Below are 19,947 nucleotides of genomic sequence, written 5' to 3'. Positions count from 1 at the left end.
CTACATCAAAGAAAGGAAACTCCAAACTGAAGGTCTTGCTTTAGATTTTTTTCTTCTCATTACCTTTTTATACCTAGATATCATATGAGCTCCAAAGGAAGCACGTGACCCTTACACAAAGATCTTATGTGTTGCTAAAGCTACATTCAGTGAACTTGATGATGGAAATGTCACATTTATCAACTAGGTCTTCCTTTCCCCAGAATTTGTTATTGAAAGAAAAGTTTTAAAGTTTGTCATTTACTGATGGCAGTAAAATCTATACTAGATAGTATACTGCTCCTTCCTTAGTTAAACATTGACTTGATTTTTTTATTGTAAATTTGTATTCTGAAATAACCATTTAGTAGTTTCTCAAATGGCCACATGTGCACATGACATGATATAAAACCCATATTATCTTATTTTCAAAATGATTATTTTGATTAGAAAATGACTAAGATTAGGGATGCTGATTTCTCCTAATGTAATATACATTGAGCCAATTTTTAAGGCTACATGATATGGCTGTTATTGCCAGGGATTGTCCCTCCAAGTAGGGACCACTCAGTATAGCATGTCATTGGTTCCATGAGCACCATGGTTTTCAAAATCCAAAGGTTCTCAAATTCCTTACAAAATGGTGTAACATTTGCATATAACAAAGATTCATCCCCATGTACTCTAATTCATCTCTACATAACTTATGATACCTATTACAGTATAAGTAGTTACATTTACCTATTCAATAATACTGATACGAATAACTGAACACATCCAACACATGTAACTTTTCTTAGCAATCCTGCAGATATGGAGAATACCTACTTATTTTCAGTTCATTCAGCTGTTTTAGTATTATAAATAGATTGAATTTATGGAATAAAAATGAAGGAACCCAGTATTATTTATTTTCTCTGGAAAGTCAGCAACATTGAGCATACCAGGAAACCTCAACATCACACTACATGTAAAAATGATCTGTCTAATCAAAACAAGTAAATTAAGTCTCAAGCTTTGATATTTAATTTTTACTTGAGAACAGTTTTCTGTATCTATGACTACACAAACCATTTTTGTGGTTGCGCATATGACTCACACTTTCATGATTTCATACAACTCCTGATGAGCAGCTGCGGACACCAAAGATAGGCCAAGTGATGACTGCCAGGTTTAGGAAACACCACGGCAGGCACGACTTCCTTCCCTCACTCTGTTAAGTACTGCACTCTCCCTGCTCCTCATTTAGTCAGCTTTCACTGCAAGTGCAATGCTCCAAAAGATGGTGCAATTAATGCCCCCCCCAGACACCCCAGTCCCTGCCCCGTGAAGTGTTCTCTGCAGCAGTGGCAAACAAGGCACTCAGAACTCTCTACCAAATAAATACTTGCTAAGGACTAGATGTCCAAAATTGAATAAAGGGCCAGAAATAATGCTCACTGAAGAAGATACAAGACAATGACCACACTCTCCATTGATCATCTACCAGCATTTTAAGTCTCTGTGCATATATGATGCAAATTACAAGTAATCTGACAAATCTTAAGAGGTCTTGGTTCCTTTTCTTTTCTTTTTTTTTTTTTTTTAAGATAATGAGGAAGATAACCATAGAAACTGCTCTTGTCTCAGTACTTCCTAATCCAAGTGGACTTTTCTGGGAATTTCAGGGTTAATTATCTTGAGTTATTTTATCTGTTTTTTCAACAGATGAGGAGACTAACACTCAGAGAAGCTAGTTAGCTTGCCCAGGTGGCAGGTAATAGGGCCTGCACTTGATTAACATTCACAGACGGCATTTTGTAGCCATGATGCTTAACTTCTTGTGCCAATTTGAGTGGGTTAAGGGACACCTAGGTAGCTAGTGAAAAGAAATGTGTTTGGGAGCTATTTCTAGAAGAGGTTGGCATTTAAAACTGTACACTGAACAACTGAAAAGCCTGTTCTCACTAATGTCATCAATTTAATGTGCCATTTCTCATTTCATGTTTTACTTAATACTTATGACTTACTATTTATTTTATATTTGTGTTATTCTATGGAAATGATGCTAGACAAATAGTAAAATCTAAGTAATATTTTTTTTATTCCGGTTCAAAATGAGTCATAGAAAACAGCAGAAACCATATGCAGCATCAACAAGGTATTTGACTAAGTAACTGCCAATGCAAGTACCCTGCAGTGGTGGTACATGAAGTTTGCCCTGAACAGGAGAGCCATGAAGAGGAGACGCACAGAGAACTGCCCTCAGAAGCTGACGAGAACCAAATGATATCACTGAAGCTGGATCCTTTTACAACTACACAATCAGTTGCCAAGTAGTTGAATGTGGACCACTCCATGGTCCTTCGGCATTCTGAAGCAAAAACGGAAAGGTGAAAAAGCTTGCAATGTGGACGCCTCATGAGTTGACCCAAATTTTTCCTTAAAAATTGTCCTTTTGAACTGTTGTCCTCTCTGATGCTATACAACAGCAATGCACAATTTCTTGATGGGATTGTGACGTGCTCCGAGAAATGAAATAAAGAATTGTATATAATGAGTGGTGTGGTTCAGTGACTGACCTGAGAAGATTCTCCAAAGCACTTCCCAAAGCCAAACTTACACCAAAAAAGGTCATGGTCACAATTCAGTGATTTACCGCAGGCCTGGTTCAGCACAGCTTTTGAACCCGGGAGGAACCATTATGTATGAACTATGCTCAGCAAATTGATGAGAGATACCCCAAACTGCAATTCCCACAGCTCACACTGCTCAACAGAGAGAGTTCTGTTCTTCAGGACAATGCCCAAGAACATGTCCTACAACCAATGTTTCAAAAGTAGAGTAAGTTGGTTCATGAATATTTGTCTGCTGACCCTTTGCCAACCATTAAGTCTTCAAGCTTCTTGACAACTTTTTTTTTTCAGAGACAATACTTCCTCAACTTTCTAAGAACCCATCAAATCCCAAAGCATGAATGTGTATGCTATAAGACTAAAACAAATATTACTTATTGACAAAAATGTTTACTGTAATGTTCTTATTTTGATTGATAAAGATGTAGTTGAGCCTAATGATTATGATTTAAAAGTCATGGTCTGAAACTGTAGTGCTTTATGTACCAACTTAAATTTAAAAAAAAAATTGTAACTTTCATTGAAGGGAGGAATGAGCAGGTAGTTTGGCCCAAGAAATAGGCTTGGATCTTGCTACAGAGAGATGGGAACCATGATAAGTTTAATGGAAGGTAGTAACATAACTGGATTTGTGGTTTAGAGAGGAGGATCTGCAGAAGAGGAGTCTACAGAATAAAATGGAGACAAAGGAACCTGCTAAAGACCTGAAGTTTCCCAGAGCGATGTCAGATACCTGCATTAGAGAGAAGCAAGAAGACAAGAAATATGGTACAATGCTGAGAAAAGTCTAAAAGACCAAGGAAGAGTAGACGTTTGTGCTTCCTGGTTCTGGGTGAGGACATGGGATAGTAAAAGATTTGACACCTCTCTAAACTGTGTTCTGAATGGGACTGTAGGTTGCATTTCCAAGGGAAGTGGAGGATCACGGGAAGCTGCCCTCCCATGCTCAGGTCTTTACGGTTCTACTGTTCACTGCAAAGACAGAAGAAACGCCAAGGCTCCGCTAAGCCTCTGACAGTGGCTTCTCGGTTTACTGAAAGTTAGAATTGCTCGCCAGTTCCTAGCTCACTGGGGCCCTAAGCAGTGGTCAATCACACACTGGAGCGCTTGAGACACTCCAAGTTTGACACGTGCAGTTCCGCATCAAGGAAAAGGCTCTAGGAAACATCCCATTAGTGGCAATTAAGTCAGCCCAAAGACAGCCTGGACCGTTTTTCCCCCTGCCTTTGTGTCTCCCCCATTTCATGTCAATCTCATACTCTAAAGAGCCCTTCCAGCAGCTGTCACTGGCTAATCAATCCTAATGAGGATGTACTTTTCTCCTTCATTATATACTTGCCATAAATACCTATGAGAGGCAAAAGACAATATAATTCCGTGGAATAGAATAGAGCATATACCTCTTTGACAATTCATTTTAGCATTGCTATTATATGCCGGCAATGAATTTAGAGAGATAGCAATACAATTTGGGCGATGTTTAAAATTAAACAGTGAATTTGAGAGGACGGCATGATTTTAGATCAAGGTAGGAACATGGACAGTCACTTCTGAGGGAGGAGCTAAAATTTTACAGAATCTCTGTATCAGATCACAGAGTATCACCTGCATGGGCCATGTTTGGCACCTGCTTTTTGCTTTCACACGGATGGAAGAAAGGGCAGAAAAGCAGCCAAGTCTCAGGCATCGAAGAGTAACTGGTTCCTGCGAGAAGCCTGAGAAGTGTCCAGTGGGGTACAAATGGAGATAACAACGTACAGCTTCCTGTGTCTGAGTGCTTCAGCATTCAGCCCTCAAGAGAAACAGGAGAACTAAGTATCTTTTAGTTCCTATTGTAAGGGAGATGCACAAAAATGGGATTGGATTTTCCTAATGGTTCAACTCAGGGAGATAAAAGGTGATAGCTTAGGAAATGGCTGGTGTGTGGACGTCTGCATTCAGTTCAGCTTCCTGTGACTGATGGGACACAGTGATGGGAACATGATCATTTTGCTGATAGAGTCACAAATTCACTATGGAAATAAAATTGTGACAGTAATAAGAGCCGCTTTATCTGTGAAGTCGCGAAGAGCGTGGAAAGATTAATAACACTATCTAGTTTGCCCTGTTTAAGCAATGAGTAGCTCAAGCAAAAGAATCTTCCATGCTGAGGGCAAAACTGGAAATGAGTGAATTAAGAGTTTAAAATCTAGGCGGTCTTGTCTACCTTTCTTTTGCAATAGTCCTCAAAAGGGAAACGATTCAGAAAAGCTATCTCCACAATTGCCACTGAAGCAATTAATTTATAAATTGTATAAGTTTGCTAGAAATGATATATTAAAAGAGAAATATTTATTTTCTCCTCATGTTTTAAAACATATTTTGAAGATGTACTCATGAGGAGTAACTAAAATTCTAAATCTAGCCAAAGGGGAAAAAAAAAATCACCCACATTATAATAAAGCCTTGGATTGCGACTGAAAGACAAACCAATTTCACATGAGTATTATCTGAGTCTAAGAAGAACCTCAAGGCCTACCTGACGAGCGGCCATTAAACAATGTAATGCATTTCGATTAAGACAGTGAAATAGTAGGAAACAAAAGTCTTACCATGCTCAAATACCAAAGGGAGGCATAAATTCTAACAGTTTCAGTGACACAGTGTTTAAAAGCTTGGCAGAGTGCCTCGATGCATCTATTTTCTTCTGGTTAGATATTATGTTTTATAGATATGTCACAACCTATAAAGTTGTTATAAATACTGCCGTAAATATAATTTCCTTTAAAGGATGGGGCTATTACGCGATATTAAGCACTTGTTTGGAAAATAATTCATTCCTACCAAGACAGAACTAACCATCCTAACACTCGTAAATGAGACATTAGAGTTCAAACATAACAATAGCCTGAGATTGTGATGAACCATACCTTTTGTTTAAAAGGTACTGGCTTTTGTTTGGGATTTTTAGGCTTATACATTAAATTATTTTTTAAAATAATCTGTTTATTTTTACTTTATATACATTGGTGTTTTGCCTGCAGGTCTGTCTGTATGAGGGCATCAGATCCCCTGGAACCAGAGTTACAGACAGTTGTGAGCTGCCACGTAGATGCTGGGACTTGAACCCAGCATTGGAAGAGCAACCAATGCTCGTAACCACTGAGCCATCTCTCCAGCCCTAAATTAAATTCTTGAAGGAGTGTGCAGATGGTGTGTGTGTGTGTGTGTGTGTGTGTGTGTGTGTGTGTGTGTGTGTGTAAGGAAACACATACACACACGGGAAAATAGAGATGCAGGCAAACATTGGGCATTAATTAAAGAACTACTGATTGAAAGTCACAGGTAGTAAGTGTTACATAACCCCAGAAGATGACGGACTCTGCAGTCTGCATTAACTGACTGTTTCTGAATAGGAACTCAGCAGAAACACTTTTCTACCTGAACTATTCCAAACAGGGTGGCTTCCTCATTTTAATGAGTGACATTAAGAGCACAGCTAGTGTGACATAACAAATATTGTTCCATCGGTCAAATCACTGTTGAGCCTTGAATCACCTTCTGATAGCGAAGTGCAATGACACATACAACTTGATATGCAAGTTAAGGGAACTGAGACATTCTTGATTCTTGATTCTTATTGATGACCAAGTTACAGAGGCGTGGCAGAATGTATTGCAGACTGCAACTGCCTGATGCCACCACATTTTATTATAACCTCCTTCTTTTCCAAGTAAAATATGAACCTATATAATAAATAATCTGTGTTCTGGTTTAGTACAGAATGTATTTCGGCTTTAGTGTGAGGCTGCTACATAACTAACATTGCGTGTGGACCTCAGGTGGTGTGGCTGTCAGGGTACAGTGACATGCTCTGAAACAGAGTGACCTGAACAGGCCTCCCAAGTCTGAAGTGGTCATGAATATTAAGGAGTTTGGGAGGACGTTTTTTTTTTTTTTTCATGAATAATCATATTAGCCTCTGAACTATGTAAAAATGTTCCAATATCACAGAGAGGTGGATGGAGGGGCTGAGAATATTAACATGTGTAAAGCTATCAACTTGATCAGTTAACAGATTCAGGGGTGAGGTCCAGCACCTTCTGAGGAATACTCAGAAAATTAGCAAGTTGTGTCTCCAAATGGTCATAATATTCAGTAATCCACCCAGCGTCTACTTTATAAAGGCTCATCACAAGTGTAGCTCTGGCTTTGATGGCTGTAGCCTAAACTTAGCTACTATTTTTGTGACATACACTCTCAAGTTCTGAAAAGTCCAGAATTGTACTGAAACCTTTTCAAGCCCTTTATGATTTCTGTCAATTCACAGACTATTTCCTTATTCTTTTTAACTTCTTTGTGGAAAACAGTACAGAGACAGATGTCTGTGCTCCAGTAATGAGCGCCCCAATCAGGTTGAGATACGTATAGCAAGACACTTACAATTAGCATTTTTGTCTAGTTCTAGAGTTTCCTATTTATTTTCTCAGTCTGTTTTATTTTATACATCTAAAATATTCAAAAACTATTCCACATGATGTTATTAAAATATGCAAATGGTACAACAATTATGGCTTTGCTTGCTTCCAAACACTGGCCACAGACGGAATGAACCACATATCAGAGCCTCTCCAGCTCTGATCCAATGCAGTTGACTGTTGGCAGATGGGATCAAGTCACCAGGCACTGCCTGGTTTTTCTTGATGATGCATCCTTGCTGTTTTTACCACTCAAGCAGAGGTCAAAATGCATACTCAGATTTCAGTTTCAACAAGAAATTTATTAAAGCACAATGGATAATATCTATGTAGAAAAGCCAAGAAAGGTCTAGGGACTGGATTTAGCTCTGTAAGAGAACAACTGTCTAGTAAGGGCAAAGCATGAAGATGATAACTAGCAAAACACACATACACGTATACGCGCGCGCGCGCGCGCGCACACACACACACACACATACACACACACACACTATGCATGCATACACACCAGACACACACAAACCACACACTGCACACACAGAGACATACAAACCACACATAGGCCCTCATACTCACACCACACACACATACACAGATACACATACAACAATACACAGATATACACACTGACACCACAACACATATCACAATGCACACACAATATACACACGCAATGCCCATACACCACACATACCTTACACAAAAATATACAATAGACATGCGCACACACACACACACACACACACACTCACAAAAAGTGAAAAGGAGGGAGGGAGGGAGAGAGAGAGAGAGAGAGAGAAAAGCCACAGAAAACTCCTAGACTCAAGTAAGGACTATCTGAGAGTGTCTTAATAGATACCATCTAAAACAGGGCAGAACTAGGTCTAGGGGGTGTGACTCATTGGTAAGAGAGGTACTGGGTTCAATCACCAAAACAAAAGGTAAAAAGTAAAAAAAGAATTTAGCTTTCAAAAAATAAAGAGCAGGAAAAAAGAGAAATAACTCTCAAGTTAGGATTCCCTTTAAGATACTGGATTTACTTTTCTCTGTATTGAAGGTGAAAATCAAATCACTACCCTTATTTATGGTGAGTTTGCCTATAATTTTAATATGCAGCTTTCCTTCCTGAATTCTGCAAATAAAATATTCACAGGTTGGCTAAGTGCTCTTCTTAGATCACTTTGTGTTGTTGTTTGTTTTTCAAGACAGTTTCTCTGTGTAACAGTCCTGGCTGTCCTGGCTTTCACTTTTGTAGACCAGGCTGGCCTCAAACTCACAGAGACCTTCCTCTGCCTCCCCAGTGCTGAGATTAAAGGTGTGCGCTGCCACCACCACTCGTCCAAGAAGATCACTTTTAAGTGCAAACTGACTCCACGATTCCCTCTTAAAAAGGAATCACATAGAAAAAAAAAATTACAATGCTCAATTCTTTGTTGCACCTACCTCTTGCTACCAAAAGGGATTCAATTTTGGTTAGATTCCTCTGTAGTAACTAATGTTTTCCTATAGTCTTCACAAAGGAAGAAAAAAACAAATGTCTCAGGTTTCCTTCTTGGCTATTTTTGAATCAAAATGTTGCTTTTCTTTAGTACACTGATTATTATGCTAACATGTTAAAGCAACTCAACAGGGATGCTAGTGTACATATTTAATACTGAATGAAGTAATACAGTCTGGGCTACTCACAGATCCATCACAATAGAAAAATGAATGCATTTGAAATGAGAATGTCTAAATTCAACCAGCAGGTTCTGGAGTTGTTCATTTGTTGCCAATTTCCACTGACATTAATTCAGGCTTTGGAGCAAGAATTCCTTATGGAAAACTTAAGGCTGACTTTGCTTTGGAATGGAGTCTAAACTTGCAGGAAGAAACCATATTTTGATTTCAGTGCCCACTATACACAGAAAAGAATGACTGCTGTTTATATTAGCACCAGTCCACCAGGGTAGAAGGCTTTGAGTCTGCAACGGGAAGCAAGACACATTTAACTGACTGTGATAGACAGTCAGTTTTACCATCACAGTAGCCTGGAGACAGACACACCTTTTCATGTTCTATACTCATCCTGGCCACTCTTGCTGCCTCTGGAGAGCTTTTGAACTTGGAATTGACATTGCTTGAATTTATGCTTTCTCTACATGTAAAGCGGTGTTCCTTTCACACAGTTTTAGCCCGAGCAAGGAGTTCAAGCATAACTTAGATTAAGGAGAAGGAACTGAAGCCTCAGAAATTCAATGTTTGTTCTTGACCTTTTTTTTCCTTTTGTTTTTATGAGGTTGAGCTAAACACCCCAAAGTGGGACATAATGGCTCTAGAGATAGGAAGGAAATAGTCTTCCTTCTTTTTTTTTTAATGTGAATAGGCCACAGGCTCTTTTGTGGACATCCACTGTAGAGAAACTCTTAAACGCCACCTTTTTCTTCTTAATAGCTTTAGAAGAGACAGCATTCGGAAAAGATGACAGCCGAGTGTTGCTAATGTTAGCCCCAGAAACAACCTAAGTGTTTTATGGCCATATTCTCGGTTTACTATAGATACTTGTCGAAACAGAGAATCCTTTACAGCAATCAAATGTATTTAAAGGTCATTGCCTCTCAAATACCACAACAAAGAATTTCTCACTGGGAGGGGAAAAAAAGTTCTCAGGTGAGAAACAATGAGAAATAATCATGATGACATCATGGAGAAAGAGGTACAAGGATGAGGAGGAGTGGAGAAGATGTCGGAATTCTGAACACAATGGTAAGCAGAGGAGCATCTGTAAACATCAGTGGAAGACATAGATGACTTTCAAGACGCTTCTGCCATTGAATATCCTATTCACTTTAGCTCATAGACTCAGTAAGAAATCTTCATCAATACTAGCCAAGGAGAAACAGAATTTATTCACTTAGTACACTCGGACTAACTGTGTTGTCCTAGGCATTATGGGAATAGAAGGCAAAGCTCCTAGTCTGTGAACAAATGTGACATTCTCGGGAGGTGGGGAGCACAGGATCCACCTGGTATTGTAGTACAGTACACAGCTCTCATCTGAAACACAACCTGAAGCAATGTAAAACTTATTTTCTTGCTACAACCAAGATTTCATAGAAACAGCTACCATTTAATTAAAAGTTTAGGCGGACACTATATTTCAAGATAGAGAGATTAGAGTAAATTCATTCTCCTTTGAGATACAAGTCATCATAATTCTGAAAATTTAATTCATTTTCTTCCAACAATTGTATAATATATAGACAATATTCTGTTTGGATATTTGACATAAAATATTTAGAGCAATAAGGTCTGTATTTATAAAAAACTAATAAATAGTGTATTCTGCAAGCACCAACATTGTATATCTCATGATAAAACAAGTATACACACACACACACACACACACACACACACACACACACACAAAATCTCCATTGCCTACCTTGAACTGTCAGAGTGGCTGATGCTTCAGCTTTCCCAACCATATTTTCTGCCACACAAGTGTATGATCCCATATCACCAGCCATCACCTTCCGAATTTTCAAAGTATGATCATCTCGGATTTCATATCTGATGATATAATAAAAGAAAGCAAAGTTATGTGGTTTTCTTCTTGGAAAGTCACATCATTACAACTATGCATTAGATATGATCTAGGTATCAGGTAAAAGATAGCCAATTCCTCAAAACAATTAGAAACAAAGCGTAACGCATGGCTATCCTGAAAATTAATTCATTTTCTAAAAGAACAATTATTCATTGATCTCCTCAAGTTACTGCGCTCAAATTAAACTTAAATGGCCTGGGATGGACCATTGATTAAATCCCAAATATAAAGGATTTATATACATTTTAACCTTTTAACTTCTAACAAAAGATTATGACTCAACAGATACTATTTTGTAGATGGGAAAACTGAGGCATTAGAAGATGAGGCCCCTTGGTCTTGCTCCTCAAATGCTTAGTGCTAACATTTAAACCGACACCAGATACATCATCCAATGTGTCAGTTGACTTTCTCTCCATTAAGGAGCCTTAGCTTCATTTACCTGATAGATCAAAAACAAAACTTGCCTCTCTTCTGTTAAAAGCACAGCAATAGTGTAGCCTGTACCCTTAACAGAGTAACATCTACTGTTGTAGTTTATTTCTGAATATTAACCCTGCCCATCCTAACCTTTTGTGGCTTAGCCATGTCATGCAATGTGAGACGAAACTCTTTACTGCATGCATTCCCTCATCATTTGGTCTCAGCATCTCCAGTCTGACATCATATAAGTGCTTAGCAGGTACTCTGAGCATGAGCTAGGCTGAATGTTTCCAGTACATCTCTGTCTATGCTGCAATGGTCCTTATCTGCAACAGTTTACTCTGCATTCTAGTGCACATATATACATATATATGTGTTTACATGAATATATATGTATATATATACATATATACATACATACATATATATATATATATATTCCTCTGTATATTTCAGCCCTTGCATATGGTTCATTTTCCTTTGAGCAGTTTCTCCTATTTTCTACCTATCTATATGACAAAAGGGCTCGATAATGTTATTGGGTATCTACTCATGCCTGTATTCTTCTTTAAGTTCCTTAAGCATGGACTGTCCATCCTAAAGCTACAATGCTGACACTTAGCAAGGACCAAATACATGCTGCTGACAGAGTGAATACCTGAGAGAATATTCTAGTGACAAGACCAGAATGTTCTACATCACCATCTCATCATCAGTGCTCCCTAATGCTTCGATCTCTGTTCCTCTGCTATTGAAGGATTTAACAGACAACAAGAAATCCTGAATTCTTAGCCTTTCCATGTTATACTACAGCTAATAAAAAGGAAGTCAAGTATTTAACTGGCTCACAGTTCCATGTTTAATGCTGTGTTTATTTTCCTTTTCCATGTACTCCTTTGCAAAAAGTTGGCATTAAATTTGGCCGAGTGGAAGAGAAATCTATTTAAAGAACACTGTAAGTACAAGCTACGGTCACAGATGGATGCTTCTGAGAGCTTCAGACACAAGCTAGTACCCCCTGATTCTAATTATCTCTAGGGTTCCATCCTGACTCTGGCCACAGACTCAATAGACGTTCTTGTGATACAAATGTATCATGATAAGTGTATTATAAGTCAATAATATCATGAATCCAAGAGTCATTTCATACACTTAATTTCCCATATCCTAGCTTGGCCCCACAGTACACTAAAGAGTGCTGATTTTTGTTTGCTGTTAGTTTCTCCTCTGATCATGGGAACTGTGGCTCATTGCTGCAATCCTGGATTGGGGACACAACAACATCACTTATCACTAGTCCTGGGAAGGATTATAATTTGAAGTATGGGTTGTTCAACTGTTTCATGAAATGAAAACTGAAAGTGATGCTATCACAAATGAGGTTTAGAACACAGACTAAGGACAAGTGTGGCCTGATTCGAAAGAGAAATTCCAAACTGATCCATCACATTGGTTTTTTTTGTTTTGTTTTGTTTTTCAAGACAGGGTTTCTCTGTGTAGTTTTGGTGCCTGTCCTGGAATTCACTCTGTAGAACAGGCTGACTTCGAACTCACAGAGGTCTGGCTCTGCCTCCCAAGTTGAGGATTAAAGGCGTGTGCCACCACCGACTGGCAATCCACCACATTGTTATATCCTCATACGTACCTGGATTTAGGCAGCTCTCCATCATCTTTCCTCCATCGAACCGTAGGCACAGGGTCTCCTCGGGCCTCGCATTTAAATTCTGCACTGTCATCCACAGTTACTGCCAAGTTACTGGGTCTCTTCACAAATGATGGTCTCTCTGGAAGATGAATGAATGGAAACCCCCTTAGGATGTTCAATAAGAACGGATCCATTTATTCCACACAGTTGCCCACTTCTATAGGCCTCCCGCTATGTTTTCTACTTATGCTAAACTCATATTCTTGAATACTTTATCTCAAGCTGCTTTCCTGACTCCTTCTCACCTTTTCTCTTTTCTCCCAAGATTACTGGTCTTTCTTTCTCCCTTATGGAAAAGGTTATACAGTTTGATTAAAGTCGATTTTTTTTTCCTTTTTATAAAGACAGAAAATGATAACGATGAGTATGGTCTACTGGGATTAGATGCAATCAGATAGAAGTACACTCACCTAAGACAGTGAGCTCTGCAACCTCACTCTCGCGTTCCCCTACCATGTTGGTACCGACACAGACGTACTTGCCAGCATCGCTCTTACGGGTGTAAGTGATCATGAGCTTTCCTCCTCGTATCTTCAAAAAACCAAGACAATCGAAACGGATATTATTAAAATGTCTATAACTGGTGACAGAGTTGAGATCCTCATAAATAAAGGCAACTTTCTAACCAAATAAATCAAAGCATAACTAAGCAAAACTGTCGGTGTATACAATTTGCTATATTTATTAACAGTATCCTTAAACAAACTTAATTCCAAATATACAATATGAAAGAAGAAAAACACTTTATTTACCTATATATTTGGTAAAGTCTCACTATTCACTCTAAGTGTTAATTTATATTTTATTTTATTTATTTATTTATCTTTTATTTTTTGATTTTTCGAGACAGGGTTTCTCTGTGTAGTTTTCGTGCCTTTCCTGGATCTTGCTCTGTAGACCAGGCTGGCCTCGAACTCACAGAGATCCGTCTGCCTCTGCCTCCTGAGTGCTGGGATTAAAGGCGTGGGCCACCACTGTCTGGCTAATTTATATTTTAAATCAGCTAAAACTTTCATATTTTTAATTAGGTGCAAATCACAAAGATTAAATGAAAAAAAAAGAGTTAAGTTGAAAAAGGGTGAATTTTTAAGAACCATAGGAATATAATCAATATACAAATATGTATCAGCTACAAGTGATATATTCATATTCTAGTATTACTAAGCACAGAAAAATGTCTCTAGATAGTTTGCTAGAACTTCTTTAAAGGAAAATATCTTACTTGTCAATGCATACTAACATCTTCCTTTTGAGAGCAGAGGTTTTTCCTCCAATGTAGTTTTTTTTTTTAAATGTAAGTATAATGAATGGTCTTCCCCCAAATCACCCATGAGTCACAATAAACAGAGTAACAATCCCTTCTCCTTCCACTCCTCCCGATGGAGTCCTCCAGTCTCCTCCCCAGCTCTGTAGCAGATCCCTTCCCTCCCTGACCCCACTTCCAATGGATAACACAGATCTTCTCCTCCAACTTCAGAAGATAGCCAGACACACCACAACAGAAACGCTAGAGCTAACTGAAGTCATAAACCAAATGGGCCTAACAGATACCTAGGTCCATAACATTTTATAACAATAACATTTCACCCAAACACAAAAGAATATAACTTTTTCTCAGTACCTCATGGAATCTTCTCCCAAATTAACCATATACTCCATCACAAAGCAGGTCTTAATAGACACACACCAAAAAATGGAAATACCACCCTGCATCCTATCTGATCACCACAGATAAAGCTGGATATCAACAACAACAGAAATAACAGAAAGTTTACAAACTTATGGAAACTGGACAGCTCACTACTGAATGAAAAATGGGTTGAGGCAGAAAATAAAGACTTCCTACCATTGAATGATAATGAACACACAATAACCCAAAACATATGAGACATGATGAAGATTGTCCTAAGAGGCAAGTTCATTGCACCGAGTACCTACATAAAAAAGTTGGAGAGATCTCATATTAGTAACTGAACAGCACATTGGAAAGCTCTAGAACAAAAAGAAGAAATCACACCCAAAAGGAATAGACCACAAGAAATAATTAAACTTAGCTGAAATCAATAAAATAGGAAAAAGAATCAATGAAAGGAAAAGTTGGTTCTTGGAAAAACTCAGTAGGATTGACAACCCCTTATCCAAATTAACAAAAAGTCAGAGAGAGAGAGAGAGAGAGAGCGCCCAAATAACAAAATCAGAAGTGAAAATAAGGACATATCAACAGACATCAAGGGAATCCAGGATCATAAGGACGTATTTTAAAAACCTATACTCCACCAAATTGAAAAATCTAAAAGAAATGGATAATTTTCTATATACATATCTCTTATCAAAGTTAAATCATGATCAGATAAACAATTTAACCAGCCCTATAAGCCCCATTGAAATAGAAGCAGTGATTAAAGATGCCTTAACCCCCAAATAACTATTGCCAAACTGCTTTAGTGCAAAATTCTACTACACTTTTGAAGGGTAGTTAATGACAACACTCCTCTATTTATTCCACAAAGTAGGTAACCCAGAGCCAGAAAGACAAATATGATAGGCATTCGCTTATATGTGACTAGTCGCTGTTAAGTTAATGATAACCAAGCTATCATCACAGAACCACAGAAGTCAGGTCTAAGGTGAGCAGCTAGGTGGGGTGGGGGTGGGGGCAGATAGCTCTCCCAAGGAAGGGGAGATAGGCTAATTACGGATGGATGGGAGAGATGGCAAGAGACAGAAAATGGGAGAGACGGCTGAAATTAAGGGCCATTTTATGGATAGTACAGAAATCTAATACCTACTTTCATCTTGGCTGTACGCTATGAGGCAAAGGAGCCTCTAATCGCTCTTGAGTGCCCTAGAACCTGCCAAAATGTCTAGCAAGAAGTAGCATTTTTGTTGGAGGAAAGAGATTTGTCTAGTGAGCAAGTGGGAACCGGGCTGAGATTTTGAGCAGAGTCTGTCTCTTTGACTTTGTGAGGGGCCCTGAGGAGAGTACACATACAATTTATATCTTATTTTTATAACTACTGTTTAACAAATTTGTGTTTAGTAAGCTTGAGTTCTTGAGACTAAGAACCAGTATGACATCATAAAATGATGATCCTCCTAAAAAGATATACTGTCCCTTTTATTTATTACATGCTCGTGTTGAAACACTCACACGAGCAAGTCTAAAATTGAGGGGAACAGATTCATTTCAACAAAAGGGAGAACAAACCCCTCCCTTACTGAAATGAAGGACCTGAGGGGTACTCTGTACATCTTGCTGTTGATTCTGTAACTACGGACAACTTGTGGGGACCTTCCTCTCATGCCCAAGAGTCTAACTTTAAATGACCTTGCATACTTGGGAGAGGAGTTTCATTTAAGAAGACATAACGCAAACAATATTAGATTAACGTAACAGGAAAAAGGAGTAAACCAACAAATGTCTTCAACATTCCTTTTCATCAGAAAGTCAATAAGTCACCGTGCTTATCTACAACAAATATAAGGCTTTAAAAATAATTTTAAAATGCAAATATCTAGGAAAATGAGAGCTAACGGATGATAACGTAAAAAATTTCCAAACGCAGAGATTTATTTCTACAGTTTTCATACCATGCAATATTTATTTACTTTTACAATTTCTAAATCCTTGGAATCTTAAATCAACTTGAGTTTGTACACATGGGACATCAATTAACATTATCTGTTACAGCCTGATGTTATTCTATTTTTTGAAAGATGGCATACAAATGGAGGAGGAGGGGAAATTAACTAACAAGAATTATGGGGGAGATGCTGGGCACGTCTCAGTCATGGAATAATTCCAGCTGTGAGGGAATGGGCAGGAACAAGAGCTGAGGTAAAAGAACACTGGAAGAAAGCTGTAAGAGCTGAAAGACTTTCTGCTATTCCCCGTGTTTATACAATTCTAAAAGTATTAGAATTGTATAAACTGCAGTAAGTTCATTTATCGTCCAACAGAGTCAACAAGGAGAGCGCTTTGTTAGCGCATAGTGATGTTTCAATATTGAATATTAATAGACAAACTCCTGTCTTATAAACATGTACTTTACAGACTTTTTTTTAAAAAAATATAATTCAGTTAGATACAGGTAATTCGTAGCCTTTCTAGGTTGCCATCCCTTCCTCCCAAAGGATGGGGACAATCACCCTGCTGCCTCGTGGGGGCCGCTGCAGTATCTGGAGACTGGCTTGGTTGCCAGAACCAGCAACAAGGAGCAGTGCCAGCAGTCACGGGACAAGCCAGAGACATGGCTAAAGCTCCTCCAATACACAGTCATTCTCCATGAATGAAGAAGTCTTGTCCTAACTTCCTGGCCGTGAACAAGAATAAATACCAGCTTAAAACAAGAAAAGGAAATACGACACAAAATGAGATGGTATCAGAATTATTTATTCCATTAAAAAAAAAAAAAAAAAAAAAAAAACACTGAGATTTTCCCATATGGCTATAAAAACCTTTCCAGTATATAAACCATCAATCCCCAACAACAAAATCCTGTTGGGACAACTGCATCGAAAATATCTTTTTGTTTTTCTGAGATAGGGTCTCAATATGTAGCCCTGGTCTGGGATTCACTATACAGACCAGATTGGCCTGGCACTCACAGAGATCTGCCTGCCTCTGCCTCCCAAGTGCACTTGGTCCACACGGTATTTTATACTGGTTGGAAAGAAAGCCTAAAGTTCACAAAATGGACTGTACATGGATGAAACAATTCCTAGGTGCAGAGACAAAGATTGTTGAGAGGAGGTAAGTGACAAAACCAAACAACGCATGAGTCAAAAAGAATGGAGGAACAATGACAGACTTCCAAGTCCACAAGCTAAGTGGATTTGGACATTATGGCGATGGCTATATTGAAATGGGGCTATGGGGAAGTCACAGTTCTATTCTCTAGGACCGCACCTATGGAAAATGCAGTGGTCTGCCATTTTCAATAGAAACGGAGACGCATCTCTACAGTACTCTCACCTTGATCAAATCGACACACTAGCTTTCAAGAATTCACTACCATCATCAGTCTGCATTTTGGGTTGTCATATAAAAACACCCTAAGTGTATACTGAGTTCCTACATGGAAATCCATGGTGCCCTTTTCAACATTTTCAAAAAACGACATTTCCTCTCTCTCTAAACAGAGAGGAAAAATATGTCCAACACACACAAAACACTATAAATGTGAAAAGAGTGCTATTTAAAACAAGCTCAGATCTGCTTCTTGGCAGGTCTTGTCCTACAGCTGGATTTGACAGCCCAATTGTAAACCTATCAAAAACTAGTTTGTATAATGAACAGACACAATGTTAAACAGTGAACCGCAGCCGAGAGACTTCAATTAACATAATCCTGGGGAGGGGTGCAGCCGAACTTGCTAAGCTCTCAGACAATAAGCTGGCATTCGGCCTCTGTCAAAAATCCAAGGCAGGGTCTTACTTCCTCAATACCATGCACCTTACCAGCCCACAACAGCAACCACATTAGAAATCCCCATTTCCATAAGCCCTAGACAGAACTTGGGGGGCGGGCAGCTATGTACATACTTAATGAAATCAAAGCAAAAAGAGAGGTTCTGGGGGCCCTGCTCCTTTCCAGGAAGGAGACACAGGAGGAGAGAGAAGGAGGTGTTAAACATTTTAAAATCTCAAATCTCTTTAAACTTGATATTGTTCTTTGGAGTAGCCTCCAACTTTTAAAAGATGATGTTTGAGAGATACTAAGGCAAGGCAACCCCTCCATGTGGTTGACACACATTATCTTAATACCCTGGGAGTTTTCCATAAGAGAAACTGGATATGATTGTTTTCCTTGGGGGAGGGATCTTCTCCACGTACTTAATGATTTCTAAGAAACAAGAGGCAGTCTCTTTTCCTAACTCCTTTATCCTCACCGAACTGTCTCTGCTGAGTGACTATAATATAGACTATCGCAAGTGTAAGATTCGTTTTCTCCACCAAAAGCAAAGACATATGCCATTATGGAAACCCGAACAATCACAGTAAGCATTTTTATTTCTAGTACATAAGGGGAGGAAAAGCTAATAATCTCTAAATAGATAGGAGCACGTGTCTAAGAAAGGAAGGGAGGCAGGGAGGGAGGGAGAAAATTAAGTAAGATTTTTGGTCTGTCTATGCTTTGGGTAGACAGCATACCCCGCAGTCAGCTTTTCCAATCAGAAATAAAGATGAACTCAACATGAACTTGCTACCCTTCATTTTCTACCCTAAAGCAAGTCAGAAGATTTGCAGTGTCTGTTACACAGGATTTTTTTTTTTTTAAAGACATCACCTCCTCAACATTCTCCCTACACCTCTCAGTTAACATACTAAGCCAACTGGGGCTAATTAACTAGTTTGGCTACACAAAATCTTCTCTGCTTTTAATTACATTAACTTAATGTGACTTGAATTCAACAGACCAAAAAAACGAAACCACTAATTATATTAAGGGCTTCAAAGCTGATTTCAAATTGCTAACCAGCAAACTGTCCTATAATTTATTCCATTTCCTTTAATAGATTTTTGCATTCAAAAACTTGGGTCCTTCAGAAATACCTTCTGAGAAATAGATTTGAACAAGAGAATAGAATACTGATACAGAACGCTAACAGAGAAACGTATTTTAAACAATACACATAAGACATACGTAAATACCCTCTTACCACTGAGAAATTGTCAAGTGCTTCATTTTCACAGATGTTCCAAAAAGACTGGAAATACTTAGCGAAAGTCAAGGTCTTGGTAAGCGTGATTAACAAGAGAAAAAAAAATCTCTAATGTACCTGGGCTTAGAAATGATTTTTTCCTTGTAAAAACTTTCTTTCTCATGGAATTATTTTCAGGTTATATGGCAAAGTAGTTGAGAAGTTTTGAATGACACTATCATTCTTCAGTGGTTGGGAACTACAGCAATATGCACCATGGCCCTCCAGTGACAATAAGATGCAGGTAACCTAGAAGGCCAGTTATTCACAATCTTCAGATACCCTGGGGCCATTCATGTACAGGACATTCTTTTAATAATGTTTTTTTTTTCAGGGTATTTGTTGATTTATTTTGTGAGTATACGTGGCACGTAGGTACATGTGGAAGACAGAGAAACCACACGCATGACTGAAGATGGGTGCTCAGTCCTGGTAGCAGGGGTTTTAACCTGCTGAGGCATCATCATTCTGCTTT

The 19,947-nt window shown here is 38.6% G+C and overlaps 1 protein-coding gene across 6 annotated transcripts in view; it reads right to left on the bottom strand.

Annotated features, from left to right (window-relative positions):
* Positions 1-19,947, bottom strand: part of Robo1 (roundabout guidance receptor 1) — a 997,953-nt gene that overhangs the window by 101,559 nt on the left and 876,447 nt on the right. For all 6 annotated transcript variants that reach the window (XM_016002158.3, XM_076549102.1, XM_076549101.1 and 3 more), the window contains 3 exons: positions 13,179-13,299; positions 12,709-12,847; positions 10,476-10,603 (listed from right to left, as the gene is read on the bottom strand). In XM_016002158.3, coding sequence (XP_015857644.1) covers positions 10,476-10,603; positions 12,709-12,847; positions 13,179-13,299 — 388 coding nt within the window. The remainder of the gene's footprint in view (positions 1-10,475; positions 10,604-12,708; positions 12,848-13,178; positions 13,300-19,947) is intronic.

Source organism: Peromyscus maniculatus, chromosome 12 (genome assembly GCF_049852395.1).
Source record: "Peromyscus maniculatus bairdii isolate BWxNUB_F1_BW_parent chromosome 12, HU_Pman_BW_mat_3.1, whole genome shotgun sequence".
NCBI lineage: Eukaryota > Metazoa > Chordata > Mammalia > Rodentia > Cricetidae > Peromyscus > Peromyscus maniculatus.
Note: the sequence above shows the minus strand (reverse complement) of the source record. Positions and strands in the feature narration are given on the sequence as shown.